Source organism: Mobula birostris, chromosome 8, assembly GCF_030028105.1.
Source record: "Mobula birostris isolate sMobBir1 chromosome 8, sMobBir1.hap1, whole genome shotgun sequence".
In the NCBI taxonomy this organism is placed as follows: Eukaryota; Metazoa; Chordata; class Chondrichthyes; order Myliobatiformes; family Myliobatidae; genus Mobula; species Mobula birostris.
In genome coordinates this window covers 42,651,016-42,677,791 of record NC_092377.1, presented here as the reverse complement: position 1 = coordinate 42,677,791, position 26,776 = coordinate 42,651,016, and the positions used below count along the sequence as shown (strand labels likewise).

Genomic DNA, 26,776 nt, shown 5'->3' with positions numbered 1-26,776 from the left:
CACTTTTTACTCTTTGAAATTCAACTCCAGCTGTGAACTTCTGTTTCACTGAATCTCCGTAAAATCTATCCATTCAGCTTTGTCATCAATCTGGAAGGCACACAGTTTAAACAGGAAACTCGTAACAGACTTTTACCTTGAATTGCTTTGGTCCCTTCTAATTTTTTTTACATGAGCACAGACTACTCAAGGAATTCTAGAAGATAATCTGCATTTAATTGTAAATGAGGTATAAATCTGAAATGACTTTTCTTGCATCCATTAGTGGGAGGAGCTGTTTAGTTAATTTTGATCACTTTATAGTTGAACAGTATATAGAGTAGCACAACCAATAAAAAGCTTTAAAACCATTTTTCCTCAAATCGTCACTTTAAATATTTGAAGAGAAGTTCTATGATGCAGTCTTTCATATTTGACCTGTAATTTGTTTCTTGGTAACTGTCACATTTCATTTTATTTCATGGAATTAAAAATAAATTGCCTAGCCTATTTTTTTTTGTAGTATTTCTAACTGTTGCATATATTTTGCCTACAGCTATAGTAACTGAGTGGTGCACCTGCTGTTGATTGTTTCTTAATTGTTCATGTATTATATTAATCAATGTAAGTGGGTTTGTGTTATATTCCTCAGCTGTTTACCTGTTGATTTGGTGCTAAATTAATTCAGTGGCTGTCTTCCTGCCTAGTGTCTCCAGAAAGCTTTAAAGTGTTTTATTTTCACTCTTATTAAATGGAAGTGAGACCGTCCTTCCTTTGTACATTTAATTTAGTGTTTGTAATTCTAGGGTCCAACAACATGGACTGTGATAAAGCTAGCCAAAATGTCTTTGTGGTTGAAATTTGTCCTTGGTTGCTGAATAATGGATCCAAATTTTGGAAAGTTGTAGCTGCCTATTGCATGTGTAATGCAAGCGATGAAGGATGTATTTCTACCCCTTTGCTTTTCAGAGTTCATTTGAATAGGGCCCTGAAAAGTGAACATTTTTAGGAAGAAGTGTAATATTAGACTGTGTATTCAGTAAACATGCTTCATTCTTCTTTTACATCCTTGCAATGTAGGAGAAGTTTTTGATTACTTAGTTGCACATGGAAGAATGAAAGAAAAAGAAGCAAGGGCAAAGTTTAGACAGGTGAGTTGGGTGTAATTACGTAAGAATTTAGGTTTAATTCTTATGACATTAACTGTGAATTGTTAAAGATTGTTTTGTATAAGCTTGCAAACTAAACTGCCAGGTTTCAAAGTGTGATTTAAAGAAGATGAGGTACACTGGAACACCAAATTTTGCTCTTTGGGAGGATGAGCGAGGGTCAGACTTAAACAGTGAGCAATAGAGCACTGAGGAGTACAGTAGAACAGAAGGAATACAGATCCATAATTCCTTGAAAGTGGCATCGCAGGTAGATAAAGAGAGCTTTTTTGCGTATTGGCCTTCATAAATCAATGTACTGAGTACAGGAGTTGGAGTGCTATGTTTCAAGTTGTATTAGACACCGGTGAGTCCTAATTTGGAGGTTTGTGTGCAGTTCTGGTCACCTACTGACAGGAAAGATGTGCAGAGAAAATTTACAAGAGTGCTGAGGTACAGGGAAAGGCTGAGTAGATTAGGACTTTATTCCTTCCACGTAGGAGAATGAGGAGAGATTTGATAGAGGTGTAAAAATTATGAAGGGTATAGATAGGGTAAATGCAAGCAGCCTTTTTCTACTAAGGTTGGGTGAGACCAGAAGTAGAGGTCCTGGGTTAAGGGTGAAAGGTGAAATGTTTAAGGAGAGCTTGAGGGGAACTTCTTCACTCAAAGTGTGGAACGAGCTGCCAGCAGAAGGCGTGGATGCAGGTTTGATTTCAATATTTGAGATATTTGGATAAATATACGGATGAGTCGGCTATGGAGGGCTATGATCCAGGTACAGGTGGATGGAACTAGACAGAAAAATAGTTCGGAATGGACGGGGTGACCAAAGAGTCTGTTTCTGTGCTGTAGTGCTCTAAGATTCTATGTCTAAGAGAAGAGGTAAGCCTACAAGGTGTTTTGGTGAGGGAATTCCAGAGTTGAAGACACAACTATCAGTAGTAGAGATGACAAAGAGGCCAAGATTGAAAGAACCTAACTGTGCTTTGTTGGAGTAGTATTAGCAGATCCACACTGTTGGTGGTGTGGCAACTATAGGGCTGGAAAGACACAGCTGAGCAATTTGAAAACAACAATGTATATTTTGGTGTTGTTCAATGCGAATGTAGTTTGTGTTAATAAGCGAAGAGATGGTGAACAAGTTGTGCTGGGATATGAGCACTTGAATTTTACATGACCACTAGATTCTGGATGATCTAATGTTGGAGACTGAGCTGTAGCTGTATGGATGTGTGATTCTGCATCTGATGAACATCAACCCATGTTACACTAATGGAACTGGGCAGCATGATGATTACAAATGCAGTAAAATCTGGCTCAAGAATGTGAACAGATCTGACTGAACTTTAGCTCGCCTCTTCAACCCACCTTTTAACCTAATCCAAGGTCAATCCAACACTTTCCTCCCATACAGCTGTCCATTTGTCTTTCATCCATGTGCCTATCTAAGAGTGTCTTAAACGTCCCTAATTTATCTGCCTCTGCCACTGCAACTGGCAGTATGTTCCACATACCTACCACTCTCTGCGTATTTTGAAAAAAACCTACCTCTGATGTCCCCTATACTACTCTCCCAACACCTTAAAGCTATGATCTCTCATATTAGCCATTTCTGCCCTGGGAAAATCTCTCTGGCTGTCCATTCAGTATGTGCCTCTTATCACCTTGTACGCCTCTATCAAGTCATCTGTCATCCTCTGTTCCCAAGAGAAAAGCCCCAGCTTGCTCCACCTATCCTCATAAGATGTGCTCTCCAATGCAGGCAGCATCCTGATGAGTCTCCGCTGCACCCTCTCTAAAGCTTCCACAGGCAATCAGGAGTGAACACAATACTCCAAATATGGTCTAGCTCAAACCAGACTTTTATAGAGCTGCAATATTACTCTCACAGCTCTCAAACACAATTCACTGACAAATGAAGTCCAACACACCATACACCTTAACTACTCTATCAACTTATGTGGCAACTTAGAAGGCTTTCTGGAAGTTCAGCCTTCCAAAGTGTATCACTTCATACTCTATTTTGGTTTGAACTCCATCTGCTCCTGTTCAGCCCAGCTCTGCATCTTATCGATGTCCCGTTAAAACCGACAGCAGCCTTCTACACTACTCACACCACCAACGTGTGTCATCTGCAAGCTTATTAACCCACCCTTCCATTTGTCATCTAAGTCATTTATGAAGTTCACGAAGAGTAAAGTCCCAAAACAGACCCCCACTGGTCACCAACCTCCTGGCAGAATATGCTCCATCTACCACCTCCCTCTGCTTTCTGTGGGCAAGCTAATTCCAAATCCATGGGGCCAAGTTTCCCTGCATCCTATGCCTCCTGACTTTCCAAACCTACCATGGGTAATCTTGTTGAATGCTTTACTAAAATCCATGTACACCACATCCACTGCTCTACTTTCATCAGTTTGTTTCGTCACAACCTTGAAGAATTCAATCAGGCTCTTGGGGCATAACCTGCCCCTCACAAAGCCATGCTGACTATCCCTGATCAGACTATGCTTCTCTAAATGCTTATAAATCCTGTCTCTAAGAATCTCTAGGAATATTAAAGATGATTCCTATTACCTCTCTTGAACAAAGGATTAACATTTGCCATTGTCCAATTTTCTGCTACAGTGGCTAATGAGGATGCAAAGATTATTGCAAAAGATAGAGCAATCTCTTCCCTCGCTTCCCATGGTAACCTGACGTAGATCCCATCTGACCCTGGGAACACATAGATCCCATGTGACTCTGGGAATTTGTCTATTCTAATTTTTTTTTTTTTTTTTGGGAAGTCCCAGCACTTCCTCTTAATGTCAACATGTTCCAGCATATTAACCTGTTCTACACTGACCTCAAAGTCCTTCTCACTGGTGAATACTGGAAAATGGTTCATTAAAGATTTTCACTCCCCCATGGCTCCAGGCACCTGATCAGGTTCACTGTCTAGTACTAGATCCCCTATGATGTCTAATCTAGTTGGCCTTTCCCATATTGTATCAGGGATGCCTCTGGAACACATCCAACAAATTCTGCCCCATCTAAACCACTTGTATTAAGTAGGTGCCAAACAATATTAGGGAAATTGAAGTTCCCTGTCACAACAACCCTGTTATTTTTTGCACCTTTCCAAAATCTGCCTCCCATTCTGCTGCTCAGTGTCTGTGTTGCAACTGGTGGGGGTGGGGGGGGTTGGCATTGATAGATTATCCCCAGTGAAGCAATAGCTCCCTTCCCATCTCAGATTTCCACCTACAGTAGGCTCAGAAGACAATTTTTATGATCAAATTAGTTTCATTTGTCAAATACTTTATTACTCCACAACGTCCTCCCTTTCTGTAGCTGTAATCATATTTCTGATTAGCAATTCCATTCCCATCTCTTTACCTCCCCCCTTGTACCTTTTGAAACATCTAAACGCTGGAACATCTAGAAACCGTTCCTGCCCTTGTGACAGCCAAGTCTCTGTAATGGCCCCGATGTTGTCACTTCATGTCTTGAGCCATGCTCCAAGTTGATCACCCTCGTTCCTGATACTTCTCGCATTAAAGGAGACATCTTTCAACCCATCCTACTGACTGCATTTGTGCTTCATCTACTGTCTATCCTAACTCTCAGTCTCTCTACATGCTGCATCTACCTTTTCTCCCAACTGTTCTATCCTATGACTGATCACACTGTTTCCTATCCCCTGCCAACCTAGTTTAAATCCTCACCAGCTCCTGCAAACCTGCCTGCAATGGCATTGGTCTTCTTTGAGTTCAGGTGTAACCTGTCCCTTTTGTACAGGTCATTCATTCCCCAGAAGACATCTCAATGATCTATGAATCTGACATTCTTCCCCAGCACCAATTCTTCAGCCACACATTCATCTGCCATATCATCCTATTTTTACCCTCACTGGTGTGTGGCACAGGCAACAATCTAGAGATTGCTACCCTTAAGGTTCTGCTTCTTAGCTTCCTACGTGCCTCCCTATACTTGCTCTTCAGAATCTCATCCTTTTTCCTACCTATGGCATTGATACCAATGTATCATTCCTTTAAGAATCCGAGGTGTCCTTGACCTTGACATCTGGGAGGCATCATACCATATAGGAGTCTCTTTCATGTCCACAGATTCTCTTGTCTGCTGCCCTAACTATTGATGTCATCAGCTGACTGTTTCTGACAGGAAGTGCGGATTTGGTCTTCTGATATGACTGAATACTCTGAAGCAATGATGACATTAGTAATGCTTTAGATGGTGTGGAAAGTGAAGAGGTTCAAAAGAAAAGATTTTGCAACTAAGTTTGAAAAAAGGTGGATACTGACTTAGAAGGTATTGACACCCTCAAGGACTTTGAAGAGGGAAGGGAGATTGGAGTTTGGATATTGTTTGCAAGGATAAAAGGATTAGGTGTTGTTCCAGTGAGAAATGGCATACTTGAAAGACAGGTGGATTCACACTGTCTGGGCATAAATGTCAACAACATTAACTAATATGGGAGGCATAAAGGGAATTTGTGTTGGTCTGTTTTGTAGCAACTGGGTTTGGAAAAGTGTGACCAGAAATAAGAACAAAACAACAGAAAGGTGCAAAAGCTGAGGGATTGATCCATTCTCAACTTCTTGATCTTTGCCAGCAACTGCTTCATTTTCAATTTCACTATTAAAACATTTTTGTACACTTCTAAAACAATTGCCATCCTGCAACTCTAGGTCTGTGAAATGGATCCAACAAAAAATATCACACGATATCCTTGTGATACATCATCCCTCTCTTTTCTGCACTGTAGTCTTTGTTTTAATATGAGACCCTCCTCAAATGCCATTCTTCACTTTCCAGCTCTCTGGCTGAATCCTTACTTCATTTTGTACTTAGTTTCCCAACTTCATAGCTCCATACTATATGCTGGATTCCTTCCCAAAGTCTCTATAGTACTTTTATTTTCAACTCTCTACAGCTCTCACTGCCTCATTAAAGTAGCCAGCATAATTAAAAATCTCACCTACCCTGGACGTCTACTCCTATTGGGCCAAAGTTACAAAAGTCCGAAGGCATGTACTACCAGGCTCAAGGATGGCATCTGTCCCACTGTTATAAGTCTATTGAATAGTTCACTCGTACAGTAAGAGGGACTCTTGACCTCGCGATCTACATCGTTGTGACTTTACACTTTGATAATTTTCACCGAACATTCTTCCTACTGTAACACTTTATTCTGTTATTGTTTTACCATATATTACCTCAGTGCACCATTGTAATGAATTGATCAGCACCTCAGTACCTATGACAATAATAAACCAATTTACCTATTTAATGCATACAAATATGACTAAACTTTTGGACTTTTGCCATATTTCCTTATGTGGTTGAGTGCCAAATTTCATTCACTATGCTCCTGAGAAATGTACTGTTAAGCAAGATGTCAGTGTTTCCAATAGTGCAGTGATCTCCGTTGTTATCTCCTCTTCTTCAAAGACTTACTACATCTTGAAAATACCACTCACAGAAATGTGGAACATCTCTATGCGTGCATAATACCACCCAGCCCTAACTCTCTTACTATCTCCACTGTTGTCAGACTGTTTACTACCCAGTCTGTGAGATCAACAAACTGAGTATGGGAATACAAAAAATCATTATCTTCAGCTATTGCCACCAATTAATTTTGTGGGCCAGTGAATCAACAAAAAAATTTGTTTATATTGGAAGATAATGATGAATTTGTAAGAGAGATTGGGTCAGCAGTAACTGGAAGACTGGGTGCTCTGTTATTAAAAAGTGGATTGAAATTTTGGGGAAAGATGAAAGCTACAGGTATAATATTCACTGAAACAATAAAGGTTTAAGGTCTGATAGGGTTAGCAGAAATTTAGAAGTTAAGACCCGAAGGCCAATAGGAATAATCTTCAATTGTTTTCACTAAAATTGTTATAGATTCATTATGTTACATTTAGATGAACAGATAATTTAAAGAATATAACTATACATTGCACATAAAAATGGAAAAAAAAACTTGTTTTACAAAACTATTTTAATGTTTCAGCTTGACCTTTTGGGAGCACTATAGTCTTAAATTGTAGATCAAAGTATCTAATGTAAGCTGATACTTCAGAAACAAAATGTATGTGCACAGCATTGTTTAAATGTAAATGGGAGGAGAAATAGGCCATATGGTCCTTTTGGACTTCTCCAGCTTTAAGACAGCCTATTAAATTCAGGTTTTATCATCCCCTGTTATGTCATTTACAATACCTCCTGAAGGTTTATGAAAGTGGGTGTTAGTAAAATAGAGGAATTTTGCTTCATCATTAAAATTAGAATAAATTAACTGATCATTTATTTTCATTTTTGACGTCTGTGTATCAATTTATATGTGCTTTATCTTAAAACAGAATGACCAAACATAATTCATTGACCGTGAAGCATTTACTTTAAAGGACACCTCACACAAAATATTTCAGCAGAGCTGCATAGTTAATATTTACTCAGGGATCTTTTGCAAAAATAACTATAAAATGTCATATCTATAAAATAACTAAAATGTTATTCTTCACTCAGATGATCATGGTTGATCATCCAAATTCAGTTCCTTTTTTCCAACTTTCTCCCTATTTTCTATGATAATTCTATCCTGAGAAAAACAAATAACTCATCCTTGTATATTTTTAATGATTTGGCTTCAACTGCTTTCTGGGAAAATAAAATTCTCCCTATCTTACTCCTGAATTGCTTACACTTTATCCTCTGATTGCATCTTTTGATCTTGGTCTGCTTGGATTTTGATTAGTTTTTAAAAGATCCCCATTCATCCTTCATAACTCGACAGAATATGCTAACTGGGACAATTTCTCATCATATATCTGTCCTGCATCTCAAGGATCTGTCTGCTGATCCTTCACTGCACTCTCTCCATAGAAAGAATATCCTTATGCTGGTCTTGGGCACTCTTGTTCTGGGGGAAGAAATTCTTACTATTCATGATGCTCATAATTTTGTACACCTCTGTCAGGTCCTTCTCACACCTTCTGCTCAAAGGAATACAAACTTAGCTTATCCAGTAAATAAAACATTCCAGCCCAAACAGAATCTTCTCTGTACCCTCTCTACTGCTATCATATCCGTCATACAGTGTGCTGATCAAAACTGCATCTAGTATTCCATTTATGGGCTAATCGGTACCTTATAGAGTTGGACCAAGACCTCTCTGCACTTGTGCTCTATGCCCATCATTCCATAGACTTTTCTCACCACCCTACCTGTCTGTGCTGCCACCTTCAGGATTCGTTAGGCTTTTGCATCATGATCCTGCTGTTCCTCAATTGCCCCTATCATTCATTATGTATGCCCTATCCTGAGTAGTACCCCAAAATGCATCATTGCAGATATGTTAAAAAAATATATATCTGGCAATAACCTACCAACCCATATCTTTGACATCCTTACTAATCAAGAACCTATCAACCTCCGATTTAAATATATCCAATGACTTGGCCTCCACAGCCATCTATGGCAATGAATTCCACAGTTTCACCACTCTGATTAAAGAAATTGCTCCATATCTTTGCTCTAAAGGGAGGCCCTTCTGTTCTGAGACTGTGGTCTTGGGTGCTATACTCTCCCACAATATGGAAGCATCCTTTTCATGTCCACTCTATCCAGGACTTCCAATATTCAGTGGGTTTCAATGAGACTCCCCTCCACCTCCCCACCATTTTCTAAACTACAGCAAATGCAGGCCTAGAGCCACCAAATTCTCTTCATATATAACGTGCTTTCATTACTGGGATCAATCTTGTAAACATCTTGACTCTCTCTAATGCCAACAAATCCTTCCTTAGATATAGGGTCCAACACTGCTCCAGATGTGGTCTGAACAACACCTTTTCAAACCTAACATCACTTTGCAGATGTGCTAGACCATAAGGCATAGGAGCAGAATTAGGCCACTCAGCCCATCGATTCTCTCTGTCATTCCATCATGACTGATTTATTATCCCTGTCAACCCCATTCTCCTGCATTCTCCCCGTAACCTCTATTGCCCTGACTAATCAAGAATCTATCAACCTTTGCTTTAATGACTTGCCCTCCACAGCCATCCGTGGCAATGAACTCCACAGATTCACCATCCTCTGGCTAAAGAAATCCCTTCATCTCTTTTTTTAAATGGACATCCCTCTATTCTGAGACTGCCCTCTGGTCAAAGACTCACCACTATAGGAAGCATCCTCTCCATATCCACTCTGTCTAGGCCTTTCAATATTTGGTAGGTTTCAATGCGATTTCCCCGCCCCCGCCCCCTTTTAAATGCCAGTGAGTACATGCCCAGAGTTATAAAATGCTCCTCATATATTAACCCTTTCATTTTCAGAATCATTCTTGTAAACCTCCTCTGGACCCTCTCCAATTTCAGTACATCTTTTCTTTGATAAGGAGCCCAAAACTGCTTATAATTCTACAAGTGCGGTCTGACCAAAGCCTCATAAAGCCCCATTCTATCCTTATCCTTATATTCTAGTGCTCTTGAAATGAGAGTTAGCATTTCATTTGTCTTTCTTACCATCGACTCAACCTGCAAGTTAACTTTTAGGGAATCCTGCATGAGGACTCCCAGGTCCCTTTGAGCCTCTGGATTTTGAATTCTTGCCCCGTTTAGAAAATAGTCCGTGCCTTTATTTCTTCTACAAAAGTGCATGACCATATAGTTTCCTACACCATATTCCATCTGCCACTTTTTTGCCCATTGTTCCAATTTGTCCGAGTCCTTTTGCAGACTTGCTGCTTCCTCAACACTACCTTCCCCTCCAACTATGTTTGATGGCTTTGTGGCAAGTTTGTTGATAATACACTGATGTCATCCCAATCGCTAACATGAAAAGAAGTGGTCCTCATACCAACCACTGTGGAACACTACTTGTTACTAGCAGCCAACCAGAATATGCCCCTTTTATTCCAACATTTAGTCTCCTGTGCCAATCAGCCAATCTTCTATCCTTGCTGTTATCTTTCCTGTAATGCCATGGGCTCATATTTTGTTAAGCAGCCTCATGTGCAGCACCTTCTGAAAATCCAAGTAAACCACATCCACTGACCCTCCTTTGTCTATCCTGCCTATTGTCTCCTCTAACAATTCCAACAGAATTGTCAGGCAAGATTTCCCCTCAAGGAAACCATGCTGACTTTGGCCCACTTTACATGCTCCTCCAAGTACCCCGAAACATTCTTAATAATGGACACCAACATCTTCCAAACTATTGAAGTCAGGCTAACTGCCTATAATTTCCTTCCTTCTGCTTCCCTCTCTGAGGAGTAGAGTGATATTTGAAATTTTCCAGAGTTCCAGAATCCAGTGATTCTTGAAAGATTATTACTAATGTCTCCACAATCTCTTTTAACTACCTCCTTATAGGCAAGTTTGCTGTAGCTGTGGTGTAGTTCATTTGAACTACAGATAATTTATTTATCTTCAGATGTTTCAGTTTCCCAAGTATCTTCTCCTTAGCAACTACACTCATTCTGCCCCCGACACTCTTGAATTTCTGGCATACTATTAGCGTTTTCACAGTGAAAATTGATGCAAAATGCTCCAAGTTTTTCTGCCATTTCTATGTCCACCATTACTATCTCTCCAGTATCATTTTCCAGCAGTCCAGTGTCCACACTCCTCCTCTCTTTTCACATTATATATCTGAAGATACTTAAGGTAACCTCTTTGATAATCTTGGCTAGCTTACCTTCATATTTCATTTTTTTCTTTCATTATGGTTGTTTTTAGTTGTCTTCTGTTGGTTTATAAAAGCTTCCCAATCCTCTAACTTCTCACTAATATTTGCTATATTCTCTTTTGCTTTTATGCAGTCTTTGGCTTCCCTTGTTAGCCACCCCTTTAGAAGATGAGCCACCACTCATCCTCCCTTTAGAATGCTTCATCATCTTTGGGATGTCTCTTCCCTATGCCTTCCAAATTGCCCTCAGAAACTCCAACCATTGCTGTTCTGTCATCAGCCCTCCTAGTAACCCCTTCCAATCAACTTTGGCCATCTCCTTTCTCTTGCCTCTGAAATTCCATTTACTCCACTGTAATATAATACTGATACATCTGACTTTATCTTCTCCTTCTCAAGATGCAGGGTGAATTCTATCATGTTATGATCACTGCTTCCCAAGGGTACCTTTACCTCCAGCTCACGTCAAATCTGATTCATTGCATCTGTATTCATCATCCTTTTCAATTTTTGTTCCCATTTTACCTCATCCCACTGACTGCAATTTCGCCCTATCATCTGCCTGTTCATCTTCAGTCTTGCAACGCACTGCATTGACTTGCATACCAACTGCCCCATCCTCAGCCCTATTACTCTGGTTCCCATCACCCTGCCAACTTAGTTTATACCCTCCCCAACAGCTCTTGCAAACTTGCCTGTAAGGATATTGGTCTATCTCAGGTTCAGGAGTAACCTGCCCCTTTTGTACTGGTCACACCTTCCCCAGAAGAGATCCCAATGATCCATATATCTAAAACCCTGCTCCTACACCACTGCCTCAGCCACTCGTTCATCTGTACCATCATCCTTTTCCTGTCCTGACTAGCACGTTTTAATTCATTGACTCAAATGCTAATCAGGAATGCAATTTTGCTCAGATTTTAGATGTTGGCTTATATTCTAAACTTGAAACATGAAATTAAAACTTTCTTAAAAAGAGCTAAGAACCGAAGAGTAGTTTGGTCAATTGTACAAATTGTATAATTCTCTTTACTGTACATAAACATGTCCATTCTATTTTACATCTCCTTCCAGTAAATTTTTCCTCAGCATTGTCTTTCTTTATCTTGAGAATGAGCTTGTGTCAGTGTTATGAGTTAATCAGACATGTCACTAAATTTGATATCTGTGGTAATGTGATATATCTGCTGTCTCAATGAAATAACATTTTAACATATATATGTTGGAAATATTTCTGAATTGTTCTGATGTTTGTTTCAGATTGTTTCATCGGTAGAATACTGTCATCAGAAGTGTATTGTACATAGAGATCTCAAGGTACCTAAAACTAAACAGAATTTTGTGATTCTGTTTTATGTATTTGCAACTGCCTCAATTTAAGGTTTTGTTCATACATCAGTTATTTGGTAACTTGTAAAAATTGACAAAAGTAAACATTTGATGTTTCCTTTTTTTCAGGCAGAAAATTTGCTGCTTGATGCAGATATGAATATAAAAATTGCAGATTTTGGCTTTAGTAATGAATTTACAATTGGTAGCAAATTAGACACATTTTGTGGAAGTCCACCATATGCAGCACCAGAGCTTTTTCAAGGAAAAAAATACGATGGCCCAGAGGTGGATGTTTGGAGTCTTGGCGTCATCCTTTACACATTAGTTAGTGGATCTTTACCTTTTGATGGCCAAAATTTAAAGGTAATCTTTCTATAAAAATTGTCTTTTCCTTTACGTAATTGTATACAATCTACAATATAGACTATCTTTTTTAATTCAATCCAGATTGCAGCACAATCAGCCATACTTGTATTTATGCTCCATTTGAGCTCCCCTTCTTCCTCCTCTTACTTTATTTGGATTGCCACCGCCTTTCTTCTTGCACATGCTTGTCCAGGTTCCTCTTAAATCACTGCAGATATTTTTATTGTTCTCGTAACTCTTCAGGTGAAATTTATTTGAATTGGTTATTTAATTTCTTGATAAGTGATGTCCTATCATTTTGCTGTAGTTCTCAAGTGGACACACCATATCTGTTGTTGGCACTTCAAACCAGCTTATGAGGTTATTTTTTTAATGGTGAAGCATCACATTTCATAGCAAGATTAGCTTGTCTTTAAATTCTATTGACACTATTTTTCCTTGAGGTGCTTTTCTTCAGTGGTTTGGCAATGACCTTTGTTCTTCAGATGCTTGCTGAGTAGAATATCATGAAAAAGAGGTGTTGGTTTTGGATATAATAGTGTTAAAATTTATTGATTTGGCACTCGTTTGAATTGGCAACAATGTAGAAAGTTTTCTCCTAATTTTTTTTTCAAAGCGTGGCAACCAAATACTTGTTTCACGGAAGTAATTGACCTTGAGGTTAAAGCACATTACCAAGCCCCACATCACTCAATGCTCCATACAAGAGAAAGTTCAAAATGTAATACTGAGTCTCCCGCTTGCAAAATCACTGCTTCAAGGGGATGTAAATGACGTGCTGTGGAGAGGTGTTACATTTCCTCATTTAATAAAATCAGGCGCTTCAAGTACCTTTGGAAGTCTGATTTCCGTTTAATATTATTGTACAATTTACCAGATTTAGAAAATCTAGCAGTTAAAATGGGGAGAAAACTGTTGGCTCACTGGCACATGTGTCTTGGGTATTGAGCAGGAGTAGGAGTGCTCCATATCCCCTGAAGGTAGACTTATGACAGCCAGCAGCTGATCATACCTTCTTTCACTCCCTGCTTCCTGTGGAGGTCACTGTATTATAAACTTGTCTTTTTCCTGTACTTGGAACCTTGATCAATTAGTTTCATTTAATCCAGTGATCAGTGACCCCAAACTCCCACTTTCTCAATTCTGGCTCATTGAACAGTGCCCCTGTCCAGTTCTTTAGTGCCACCGCACCCAAACTCTGAGCTCTTGTTCCTTTCTCTCAAACCATAATCCCTTTCTGTCTTCCGAAGTGGTCATTCTTTCTTGTCTGAACCCCAATCCTAACCGCTATCTCTAGCTCCACACTCCCACGGTCAGCTCTTCAGACCTTTTTAAGATTGAGTTAAAACAGAAGCCTAGTGTACAAAATTAGGAACTAGATATTCTAACATTCTTATCGTTTCAAGAAAATATACATTACCAATACAATTGCTAAAGGTAGAGTTGTAGCATTGTTTTTAGTGAACATTTATGAAGAAGGATCTTCTGCAATCATTGTGAAAGTGCTTAAACCCATTATTAAAGTGGTAACCAGATACATAGAAATTCATGTTCAACTGGTGAGCACAGTTTAACAGCAAGTAAGTCATTTTGTGAAATCTAAACCTATAACCTTATAACTGGTGATGTAAATGGAAGGAAAAGTAGTAGACGTGGTCAGCTTGGATTATAGGTGTTCAATAAAATGTGTCATAAAAGGTTAATTCTGAATATGAGGTTGCAGCATTTAGGATAATAGGTTAACCTGCATGGAGGTTTCTTTAAAGGATAGAAAACAGAATAGAAATAAATACTGTTGTACGTATTGGCTGGCTTAAGAGAAACACAGATTTTTGAGAAGTGCCAAGTAACTATTAATATTGGTGTGAAGAGGGACTGGAGTGACATTCTACATGTGACATGAAAGCAACTTACTGACGTGGAAGTAATTAGGCAGGCAGGTGGTTTATTAGCCTTTGTTGCCAGTTTACAAGTATAAGGAAGCTTTTTTTATGTTTTTGTGTTCTATTTCTTATGTTCTACATTGTCCACTTCTTCTATGAAAGCACACCTGGAATAAGGTATCCAGTTTCAGCACTGATATGAAAGAAAGAATATACTGTAAGACCATAAGATATAGGAGCAGAATTAGGCCATCTGGCCCATCGAGTCTGCTCTGCCATTCAATTATGGCTGATCTTTTTTTTCTCCTCTTCAACCCCAATTCCCAGCCTTCTCCCCCCCCCCGTAACCTTTGACATGTCCAATCAAGAACATATCAATCTCTGTCTTAAATACATCCAACAATCTGGCCTCCACAGCTGCATGTGGCAACAAATTCCACAAATTCATCACCCTTTGGCGAAAGAAATTTCTTTGCATCTCTGTTCAGAAAGGGTGCCCCTCTATCCTGAGGCTGTGCCCTCTTGTCCTAGACCCTCCCACCATGGGAAACATCCTTTCCACATCTACCCTGTCTAGGCCCTTCAACCTTTGAAAGGTTTCAATGAGATCCCCCCTCATCCTTCTGAATTTCAGTGAGTACAGACCCAGAGCCATCAAGCATTCCTGATATGATACTGTTTCATTCCTGGAATCATCCTTGTGAACCTCCTCTGGACCCTCTCCAATGCCAGCACATCTTTTCTAAGATGAAGGGCCCAAAACTCTTCACAATATGCAAGGTGAGGCCTCACCAGTGCCTTATAAAGCCTCAGCTTTACATCCTTGCTCTTGTATTCTAGACCTCTTGAAATGAATGCAAACATAGCATTTGCCTTCCTCACCATCGATTCAACCTGCAAGTTAACCTTCAGGGTGTTCTGCACAAGGATTCCCAAGTCCCTTTGCATCTCAGATTCTTGAATTTTCTCCCCGTTTAGAAATTAGTCCACTCATTTACTTCTACTACCAAAGTGCATGACCATGCATTTTCCAACATTGTATTTCATTTGGCACTCTCTTGTCCATTCTCCTAATCTGCCTAAGTCCTTCTGCAGCCTACCCGTTTCCTCAACACTACCTGCCCCTCCACCAATCTTCATATCATCTGCTGAAACAACCCCTGCGGAACACCACTAGTCACTGGCAGCCAACCAGAAAAGGACCATTTTATTCTCACTGAACACCTCCTACCAATCAGCCAATGCTGTAACCAAGTTAGTAACTTTCCTGAAATTCCACGGGCTCTTAACTTGCTAAGCAGCCTCATGTGTGGCACCTTGTCAAAGGCCTTCTGAAAGTCCAAATATACAACATCCGCTGCATCCCCTTTAACTATCCTACTTGTAATCTCCTCAAAGAATTCCAACAGGTTCATCAGCCAGGACTTTTCCTGAAGGAAACCATGCTGACTGTACTATTTTGTCCTCTGTCAACAAGTACTACATCACCTCATCCTTAACAATTGACTCTAACATCTTCCTAACCACTGAGGTCAGGCTAACTGGCCTATAATTTTCTTTCTGCTGCCTTCCTCCTTTCTTAGAGTGGAGTAACGTTTGCAGTTTTCCAGTCCTCTGGCACTGTGCCCGAGTCCATTGGTTCTTGAAAGATCATTTCTAATGCCACCACAATCTCTAATGCTACCTATTTCAGAACCTGAGGATACAGTTCATCTGGTCTGTGTGACTTATGTACCTTTAGGTCTTTCATCTTTTTAAGCACCCTCTGTCTTGTAATAGTAACTGTACCCACTTCTCTTCCTTCACACAGCACAACTTCAGGCATACTGCTAGTGTCTTCCACAGTGAAGGCTGGTGCAAAGTACTCAGTTAGTTCATTGGCCATCATCTTTTCCCCCGTTATTATTTCTCCTGCCTCGTTTTCAAGCTGTCCTATATCCACTCTCATTTCTCTTTTATCTTTAACATACTTGAAAAAACGTTTACTATCCACTTTGATATAATTTGATACTTGCTTTGATGTTTCATCTTTTCCCTTCTAATGATTTTTTTTTTTTTTTTGGTTGCTCTCTGTAGGTTTTTAAAAACTTCCCAGTCCTCTATCTTGCCACTAACTTTTGCTTTGTTGCATGCCCTTTCTTTTGCTTTTACAATAGCTTTGACTTCCCTTGTCAGACACAGTTGTACTATTTTACCATTGGAGTATTTCTTCATTTTTGGAATACACACGTCCTGCACCTTTCTCATTTTTCCCAGAAATGCACGCCATTGCTGCTCTGCTGACATCCCTGCCAACATCTCCTTCCAATTTACTTTGGCCAACTCTTCTCTCATACCACTGTAATTTCCCTTACTCCACTGAAATACTGCTACACCGGACTTTACTTTCTCCCTATCAAATTTCAAGTTGAACATAAACATATTGTTATCACTGGTTCCAAAGGGTTCTTTTACCTTAAGCTCCCTAATCGCCTCCGGTTCATTACATAGCACCCAATCCAGTATAGTTTATCCCCTAGTAGGTTCAACGACAAACTGTTCTAAAAGCTATCTCTTAGGCATTCAACAAACTCACTCTCTTGAGATCCATTACCAACCTGATTTTCTCAATCGACCTGCATGCTAAAATCTCTGATGACTACCATAACATTGCCCTTTTGACTTGCCTTTTCTATTTCCTGTTGTAACCTGTGGTCCACCTCCCAGCCACTGTTGGGAGGCCTGTATATAACTAACATCAACATCCTTTTACCCTTGCAGTTTCTTAACGCAACCTACAAGGATTCAAAATCTTTCAGTCCTATGTGACATCTTTCTACTGATTTGATGTCATTCTTTACCAGTAGAGCCACACCACCCTCTCTGTCTTCCTTCCTATCTCTCTGATATAACATGTAACCTTGGACATTCAGCTCCCATTACAACCACCCTTCAGCCATGATTCAGTTATGGCCACAACATCGTACCTGGCAATCTGCAATATTGCAACAAGATCATCCACCTTATTTCTTATACTACGTGCATTTAAATACAACACCTTGAGTACCATATTTGCTATCCTTTTTGACTCTGCATCCCTAATAATTTGATGCTCAGCCTGTTGGCTGCAACTAAGTCCCATCACCTGCCTGCCCTTCCTGACAATCTGACTGCACGCTATCTTTACTTTTTACCGTCTGTCCTTTCCTGAGTCCCTTCACTCTGGTTCTCATCCCCCACCAACACCAACAGTTTAAACCCTCCCCAACAGCTCTCACAAACCTGCCCCTGAGAATATTGGTCCTCCTTTGGTTCCGGTACAACCCGTCACTTTTGCACAGGTCATACCTCCCCTAGAAGAGGTCTCAGTTATCCAAGAACCTGAAGCCCTGCTCCCTGCACCAGCTTCTCAGCCACACACTTATCTGCCAAATCATCCTGTTTCTACCTAGTGGCAGTGGCAATAAAATGAAGATTGAGAAGGGTTGAAATTTATTCACTTCAGTTCAGAAGAATGAGGGGTAATCAAATTGAAGGATAAAATTGTGAGACTGACTAACAAGGATATGAATCAAGAGACTTAAGAATTAGGAAGCATTGTCTCAGAATGACAAGTTGGCTATTTAGAACCAAAATAAAGAGAAATTTCTTCATTCAGAAAGTTGTGAATATTTTAAATTCTCCACCCCAAGAGCCTTGAATACTTGACTAATGAATGCATTCTCAACAGTCAATTTACGTTTAGACATGAACAAAAAATCGGAGTAGTGTGATTAAATAAAATATTGAAGCTTGAGGATCAGCCATGATATTGAATACAAATCTCTGTATGGCCTGCACTGCACTCTGACTACTTCAGCCAGTTCCCATGCAGGTCAATCCGCCCTTACCCTGGCTTCACCATCTCGCCTTTTCCTAAGGAATTCTCATTTATAACTTCTGTTGTGTGAAGGAGGCCAAATGAGCAGTGGAGCTTGGCTTGGTAAAAGCCTGCGTATTGGCAGACCATTTTTGGCTTTGTGCCTCGATGGATGATGAACAGGTTATTGACCAAAGTTTCGGGATTTAATACACTCTCGTCTCCCCCCCCCCCCAAAAAAAAACCCCTAAAAATCAGAAAAGAATGCACAAGAGGATGTCTGTGTTTTATCTTGGTCTCTTTGCCTTAAATTTGAAGGATTTTTAAACCAAACACTTGAGAGTCTTGATTCTGTCTTGAGGTGAAATATAGATGTCATGATGTCTTCTATTCTTCTATTTCTGTCCATCTAACCAGGAATTAAGGGAAAGAGTGTTACGAGGAAAATATCGTATTCCTTTCTATATGTCAACTGACTGTGAAAACTTGCTCAAAAAACTCCTGGTATTAAATCCTGCTAAACGAGGCAGTTTGGAAGTAAGTGAAATATTTTGAAACCTGTACTTTGTTAATGCTCTATATCATATTATTTCCTGGTTCACTAGACTCTATCATCATTTATGTCATATTTGAAACTTTGCAACGGCAAAATTATTTAAATATTGACTCTTTTAAACAGCAAATTATGAAGGATCGATGGATGAACGTTGGTTTTGAGGAGGAGGAATTAAAACCATACAGTGAACCAGAACCTGACTACAGTGATCCCAAAAGAATAGGTATGTCTTTTAATTTTGCATGAATGGTGGGTCTTAATTTGTTGATCCACAGAAATACATTATAATTATATAAATATCACATGTGACTTATTATAAACACATTAAGAATAAGGGGAAAAAGTCTTATTATTTATTTGGTTTTGTGTTTTTTGAGATTTCCTTTGGCTAAAACCGAGCTTGGGGAATTAATTTGCTGCAGCATTGCAATTATGAGGAGAATATTTCATTGAATGTATTTATTCAGACAACATTTTCTTTATACTGTAATTCTTGCTTTGTTTAAAGAAACGATGATCACTATGGGTTTCCCAAGAGAAGAAATTACTCAATCCCTTGTGGGACAGAAGTATGATGAAGTCATGGCCTGTTATCTATTATTAGGCAGGAAACCTCCAGAGGTAAGCTTCATAATAATCTATTCAGAAACCAGAAGGAGTTCATCTGTATGAAGATACTGATAGCTTCTCCATAGCTGCCCTTGACAGAAGAACAGATTTCCCTGTTGAAATGGCTACTGCATTGTTTATCCCCAGTGCATCTTTATCTTAACCAACTCTCCACCACACTATTCAATCTCTCTTGCAAAGCAATCGTTTTTCTTTGTTGCCCCACTTGTTCTATGCATATCAAAATTAAGCAAAAATTAATAGCTAGAAAGTACTTGGGCTGAGAAAATCATGCTTCATCCTAAGAACATAGGAAAAGGAGTTCAGATTTGTTCCACCATTCAATAAGATCATGCATTGTCATTGTATTCTTGGTTAATAATTACCTTTCAATCTTGGATTTGAAATTAATATTTCTCCTAGGGCCAATTGCTATTTGAGAGCAAGAGCATGTAAAAATATCTCCCAACTTAACTCTTGAAAGATCTAGCTTTTTTTTAACTCTGTACTCTAGATATAGACTCTCAATCATAAAACTTTCTGATTCCTTGAAACTGTTCATGGGATCACAGTTTAATTTTGCACCTGATTAATTTTCTTTAATCCACAAATCCAGATGCCATTCTGATAAATCTGATAAGTTCTTCTGCAGTCAAAATACCCTCCCTTCAGTGTGGTGCTTCCCAAAGATGTGATATTGCCTCCACCAACTTTTGTTCTAATCTTTTATATGCAAAGGCCAACATTCCATACACTCTTTAGTCTACTTTATGTACAGTACCTCTCAAGACTTTTTAGTAAGATTTATTGGGAGTTTAGGAGAGAAAATCAGGGGTGCAAAAATTGTTGATGAAATGACCTTGAATAAATCCATCCTGACTTGTCTAAATAATCCATTGCCCTCCAAGTGTCTGATGATCTTGTCCCCAATGTTTCTGATTTCACACCATCAAAGTTAAATTGATGCCCCTATTGTTACTGGGTTTATCCTCACTCACCTTTTTTGACCAAGCGAGTACGTTTCCAGTCTTTTGACACTAATTCTATATAAAAAGAACAAAGAAACATTATAGTTAGTCTGTGGTATCCTTCTATATTTGCCACAAAATTCCACTCCTTCCTGGTGATGTGCCTATTTAAAATTTTCTAATTCTTCCTTGCTTCCAGTTTTTTAAATTATTCAGTGTCTCAAACATCATTTACTTCACTATTAATTTGGAAGGCCAATACAAAGTACCATCTTGATGCTACCCTTGGCATCCATGTGCAGATTTTCAGTTTTGTTCTTATAGGCCTAATTCCTCCATTTTGTTATCTGTATACCTACAGAACACATCTGATTACCCAATTGGCCTGACAATATTTTTGTAGGTAGTATTTTTGTCTGCTGTTTCATAAGAGGTAGAATTTTAATTTGTAGGCACAGAGACAACTGGATCATTGCTTTATTGTAAGGGGTATAGAGTACAACTCCAGAGCAATGCACAACAGCTAGAAATATTCAGCTGGTCAGGAAGCATTTCTGATGAAAGAGAGCTATCATTTTGGTTGTTGATCCTGCAATCAGAACTGGAGAGAGAAACAATTAAAACAAGTTCTAATCTGCATGGAATAGGCAGAAAGGAGGGAAGGTAGAGAGAACAGAAGGAAGATCTGTGATAGGGTGGAGACAAGGAAGGAATAATGCAAGTGAATAATATTTTAGTGGTTAAAAGATGGTAGTAATGTATGAATGGAAAATGTATAAATAGGAGATGGATGAAAAAACACCACAGATGCTAGAAATCTCAAACAAGAGCAAAAAAAAGCTACTCCACACTTCATGGCCTTACTAATAAATTGAGAAAATCTAAGGCAAAATCACAGACTGAGGACTTGGCAGAATGGTCAATTCTGAAACAGTTAGAAAGAAAGTGTGAGTTACTTAGAGCCAGAGAGTTCCAATATTGAGTCCAGAAGATCGCAATGAGCCCACAGAGTAGATGAGATGCTGCAGTTCCTCGGATTACATTGGGGCCTCATTGTAAAAACAGGTCAGAATGTGGGTGAGGTGTGGGGAGGGGGCAATAGGAAACTCGGGGTCATCTTGTGGATTGAAATCAGCTGCTCCACAAAGTGGACACCCAAACTGTTTATTTTCTCCATTGTAGATGTGACCACATTGGAATGAAATTTGAAACAGCTGGAGAGCAACGGAGCAAACTAAACAATCAATATTAAAAGTGTGCAATATATAAGATTGAAAGAGCTAATTTAACTGAATTTAAGTGTTGAGTCTATCAGGTTATAATGCTGAGAGGGACGATATAGGGCTGTTCCTAATGCTTTATATTATTTGTTTGAATCAGGGTGGCCAACCTTTTACATTCCATGCGTCAATTTTTTCACTCAAAAGTTCAGATGTGCCATACAACTCTTGTGTACCCCCATTCAATTCCTGTAAAAATATGTTAATATAGAACTTGTGTGTGGAAAAAAAATCGCATCTGAACTCGCGCGTGAAAAAATTGATGCATGGAATGTAAAATGTTGGCCACCCCTGGTCTGAATAGTATAGGAGGTAGTTGGACTAGCATGGAGAATTGACATGATACTTCAATGTAGTACAAACTGTTTTGGATATAAATGATCATATAACATTTTTGAGGAAATGCAGGGGAATTCTTTGAATATAATCACTATCTGTTGCTGTAAGACATCTTTTAAAGATTGGGTATTTATCTCATTTCTGTTTTGTATAACCCTGGTTTGCACAAAACGTTCTGCAGATTTTCCCCCCATAAGTTCCGAGAGGACTTTTAGAACAAATTTTCATTTAAGAAAACTCAACAATCCATTCAATACAGAAATTACTGACACATCTTTGTCAGATACAGGCAGGTGTTACAAGTACTGAAAAGTTAATTACAGTATATTTTCATCATCTTGTGTGATACATTGGCTCAGAATATTGGAAGCAGTGAAAATGTGGGAAAGAATTTCATCTTGATACAGTAAAAACAGATAAAGATATATTGTTTCAAAAATAATTATAACAACTTTCTTTTTCAAACTTCCAGTTTGAAGGCAGTGAATCTGTATCCAGCAGTAACCTGTGTCAAAGGTCTCGACCCAATAGCGATCTCAACAACAGCTCTACGCAGTCCCCTGCACATTCGAAGGTCCAGCGCAGTATATCAGCGAATCAGAAACAGCGACGGTTTAGTGATCATGGTGGGGATGACATTCAAACATGTAAAGTAACATGGCACATTTGAACTTTGAGTGTGCAGTGCCTTAGTGTGCTATTCTGGACTACCAAATCTTAAAATTTAATTTGATCCAATTGCTTGTTTCAGAGTATATTTGGACTAAGTTCATTGTTTCTGTCTATGCATGCAATTTTCAGTGGAAATTTGATATTCGGTGTCTTCCCAAAATAATTCCTTATCTGTCTATCAGTCAGATGGATTCTGTCTGTCCCTGCTGGATTGCAAATGTGGACCTTCTAATTTTAATTGAATCACTCCAGCCTGATAAAAACCTAATTAATGATTACTGTCTGTGCAGTATTAATTTTTGGAGAATAGTATTGTTATTTCAGCAGTACATATTATTAACCTGTATCACTATCAGATAAAAACCTGAATTGGTTCAAATGTTGGATTTCCATTCAACCTCTCAGTCATGCCTGATAACACACCTAAATTTTATTCTTGTAAAGCAAATTTGTAGAGTGGTTTAAAAAAATTGCATTCTCTCCTCCTCTATTGGTAGACATTTACTTTATATTTTCAGATAGTAGAGTGTTAGTTGGGAAGGGCCTTTTAATCATTCAATAATTTAAATCAAGTAAGCTTAAATGTTATTACATATTTGTCATTGGACAGATAAAGTAGAAAACATGCAGCATGTATAAAAATTCTCATAAGCACTTGTATTCAGTGAATTTAGTTTTGCACAGAAGCTAACTTAGGTGATAGTTATTGTAGGATAAAAGTATTTTTTAAATTCCGTTTTCAAGTTAAAATAAAAATAGAAATCTGAAAATACACAAGAAACCATTCAGCATCTGTTGGAGATTATGGTAAAATTAACCATTCAAACAATAGCCTGAATGTTTATTTTCCCCAGGCGCTGATTGGTCTGCTGTTGTGGATTCCTATTTGAGTAGTTTTAGCTAAATTTGCAGCAATTATTTATTCTTTGTATGCTTTGTTTTAAATGTAGCTGGAGATTTTGTGAGTTGACAGTTATAAGCATTTTTAGGTGCTGGAGATGATCATTATATTATTGCAGGAGGGATTTATAACTTTCTATTTGAAGAAAATCTTTTCCACAATTTTCCATTAATTTCAATTAACAAAGTATCAAATGGCTACTTAATCTAATTAACAAGAAGTACGTAGCTACTGGAAGATATTTTTATTGTTAAATTTCCTGTTTTTTTAATTACTAAAGACTAGTCCTGGTTATCTCATGTCCATCATCCTTCTGAGTGGAAAGTTCTGTCTGAAATATTGCATTGGCAAGTAGGGTATTCTGATTTATAAAGAGCTTTTATATTTTATATTCCGGTAGAAATTAAGTCTAAGTCAATCCAGCACCTAAATAAGTGCCATGTGTATGTTGTTTTGTTGCTTTAATAACAATGAATAGGAAGCTAAGTAAACTAACATAAATAAATAAGCAAAAAAACTGACCTTGAAAACATGAAATTATAAAATCATCTGTTGACACTGGAGAGCAGTTAAGCAGCTGTTGGGTGAAAGATTGCATAATAACCAGTGAAAGCTTATTGTTTGTGTTGTATTGTTCTTCATTGGTCTTTGGCTTTCTGTGTGTTTCTGACAACTCAAATGACTGGATCCCACTTTAATATTGAGAAACATAAATCTTTTGACTTACGTAATTCATACACAAAGCATCAGTTGACAATAACAAAGAGATTTAGCTTTATCAGAAGAGAAATTCTACAGGGATGATTGAGTAATTCATTTTAGTTAATTGTAATAGCTTGAGGCTCATAAAGGTACCAATATAAAATGCTATAATCATAGTATGGCTGTTCAATGCCTTCATCAGCCCATTATCTGTTTTTTTAATAGTAACTTTCTTAGTTGAAGTTAGAAAGAGAAATCATGTGAAATTGGCTCCTGTAATGTTTACCTTCCACTGCTTTACTGCTCCCTTCATTGATGTGCTCTTGTATGCCATTACTTGTCCAGCCATAATGAATTGCATGTGCCTTAAAATACATCCAGCCTAAAAGAAAATGCTTGCAATTTTGCACAAGTGCAGCTAAACTGATCTGTTCCCATGTTTTTTCTCTTTTACAGCTGGCCCATCAATCCCACCTGCTGTATCATACACCAAACGAACTCAAGCAAACAGTGTAGAAAGTGAACAGAAAGAAGAGTGGGACAAAGACCTGGCTCGCAAGTTAAGTAGCACCACTGTGGGTTCCAAAGCTGATGTCCCTGCAAGCCCACTTGCAGGTCTTGAAAGGAAGAAGTCTATGACTGGTCCAAGTGTAAGCATCAATTAAATTTGACAAAGTTGTATGTTTGATTTAAATGCACAAGGTTCTGTGGATGCTGGAAATCTTGAGCAATGTACACAAAATTCTGGATGGAACTCAGCAGATCAGGTAGCGTTAATGGAGGGAAACAAACAATCGGTATTTCAGGCTGAGACCTTCTACCAGGACTGAAAAGGAAGGCACCGCTTCTCGCTTCAGCCCCCCCGCCCCCACACCGCCGTCACACTTTCCCCCTTACCTTGACTCACCTTGCATTGCTTCGCCTCCCTCCACCTTATTCTAGCTTCTTCCTCCTTCCTTTCCACTCCTGATAAAGGGTCTTGGTCAGAAGTGTCAACCGTTTACTTCTTGCCTTCAATAAATACTGCTTGACCTGCTGAGTTCATCCAGCATTTGGTGTGTGTTACATATTTGATTTGATTTGATTTGATTTGATTTTTCTCATTCCATAAAGCTCTGTATTGGGTATGGAATGGACCCAAGATTCCTCTTTTACTCTTGTTCATTGTGTGCTTACAGTAGGGATGATATCCATCAAGAGAAATCCTGGGACTATTATGTTCCACGGTACTCTCAGTTCCTCTCATCTTAATCAGAAAAGATGATGCTGATGGTCATGGTTGATATTCAATCCTCAGATAACAGATCTTAGCCTCTATAGTTCCAGACCATTTACCATACAATTCTGAAGCAAAACTCAAGTGCAGACTAAAAGTAATAAACATGCACATGGGATATTTTCTTGCCTTAAGCCAGTTCATTCTTTTCACTGGTATATCTAACTGTAATCTTACAGTCTTATAGTTAATAAATCAGTGATAAAGGGAAAAACTTTTTTAAAGTTCTAATATTAGCAGTAACACAACTAATTGATGGATGTAATGTGGAATTAATGCAGAATAAAAGACCAATTTCTGATGATCCTTTTTGATAAATATGGAATTCTAAATCTTATAAGAATTAAAGAAATAAAACAAACTCAACAATTATAAAAAAAACTCAAAGTTTGTCTGTTATAATGGTTGTATTAAATGTTTATAAGTATTTTATTTGTAATAAATTTGAAATAATATTTCTAATATTTGAAATTATAAGATCAGGAATCTAAAACTTGGTGTTTTTTCCTAAAAATATACCTATCTGAAGGTAATTTCTTTCTTGTATCAGAACAACATGGTTCCAGGTATGACAAGAAGAAACACTTATGTTTGCGAGCGATCCACTGGAGATCGGTATTCTGCGGTGCAGAATGGAAAAGACAGCAGGTTAGAATCCAGAATTCATAACATAACAATATTGTAAAATGGCTTAGTGATTTTTCATATTTGCTGAGTTAAGTAGGATTATGACTATATGTTTGCAATAAGTTATTACAGATTCAAGAGCATCATTTTTTTTTAAGAAATACAGTGCTGTGACTAAATACCAGCAATATTTGTTCCATGAAATTGATCACATTCTCATTTTTTTGTTGCTAAATGTTTAAATGTTACCTGTGTGAATTCTATACTTTAATTTGGTTCTGATGTTACTTTAGATTGTCCTATATTTGGCTGTGAAACCCCCTCACTGGGCTTGTACGCAAACTTGGCTTGTTAGCCAACTCTGCTAACAGCCAACTTACTCTGTGGTGAGAAGGCCACCCTTCTTAAACAATATATATCTAGGGTCGGTATAATTTGGGTTCAACCAAACAGGAAAGTTGGGATGTTTCGATTATCAGTTGGCAAGGAATAATAGATCGTACGCCGTATACAATTATAAAGCAAGTGTATTTACTAATTTCAGCTTTATCAAACAGTTATGGCGGGGGAATAAAAGGAAAAACTAAAAGGG

General features: G+C 38.4%; 1 protein-coding gene across 4 annotated transcripts in view; it reads left to right on the top strand.

Moving 5' to 3' along the window:
• The window catches only part of mark1 (MAP/microtubule affinity-regulating kinase 1), a 193,748-nt gene that overhangs the window by 147,800 nt on the left and 19,172 nt on the right, over window positions 1-26,776 (top strand). For all 4 annotated transcript variants that reach the window (XM_072265075.1, XM_072265073.1, XM_072265074.1 and 1 more), the window contains exons 6-14: window positions 1,060-1,130; window positions 12,096-12,152; window positions 12,294-12,530; window positions 18,672-18,791; window positions 18,934-19,033; window positions 19,319-19,431; window positions 22,479-22,632; window positions 24,738-24,931; window positions 26,108-26,205. In XM_072265075.1, coding sequence (XP_072121176.1) covers window positions 1,060-1,130; window positions 12,096-12,152; window positions 12,294-12,530; window positions 18,672-18,791; window positions 18,934-19,033; window positions 19,319-19,431; window positions 22,479-22,632; window positions 24,738-24,931; window positions 26,108-26,205 — 1,144 coding nt within the window. The remainder of the gene's footprint in view (window positions 1-1,059; window positions 1,131-12,095; window positions 12,153-12,293; window positions 12,531-18,671; window positions 18,792-18,933; window positions 19,034-19,318; window positions 19,432-22,478; window positions 22,633-24,737; window positions 24,932-26,107; window positions 26,206-26,776) is intronic.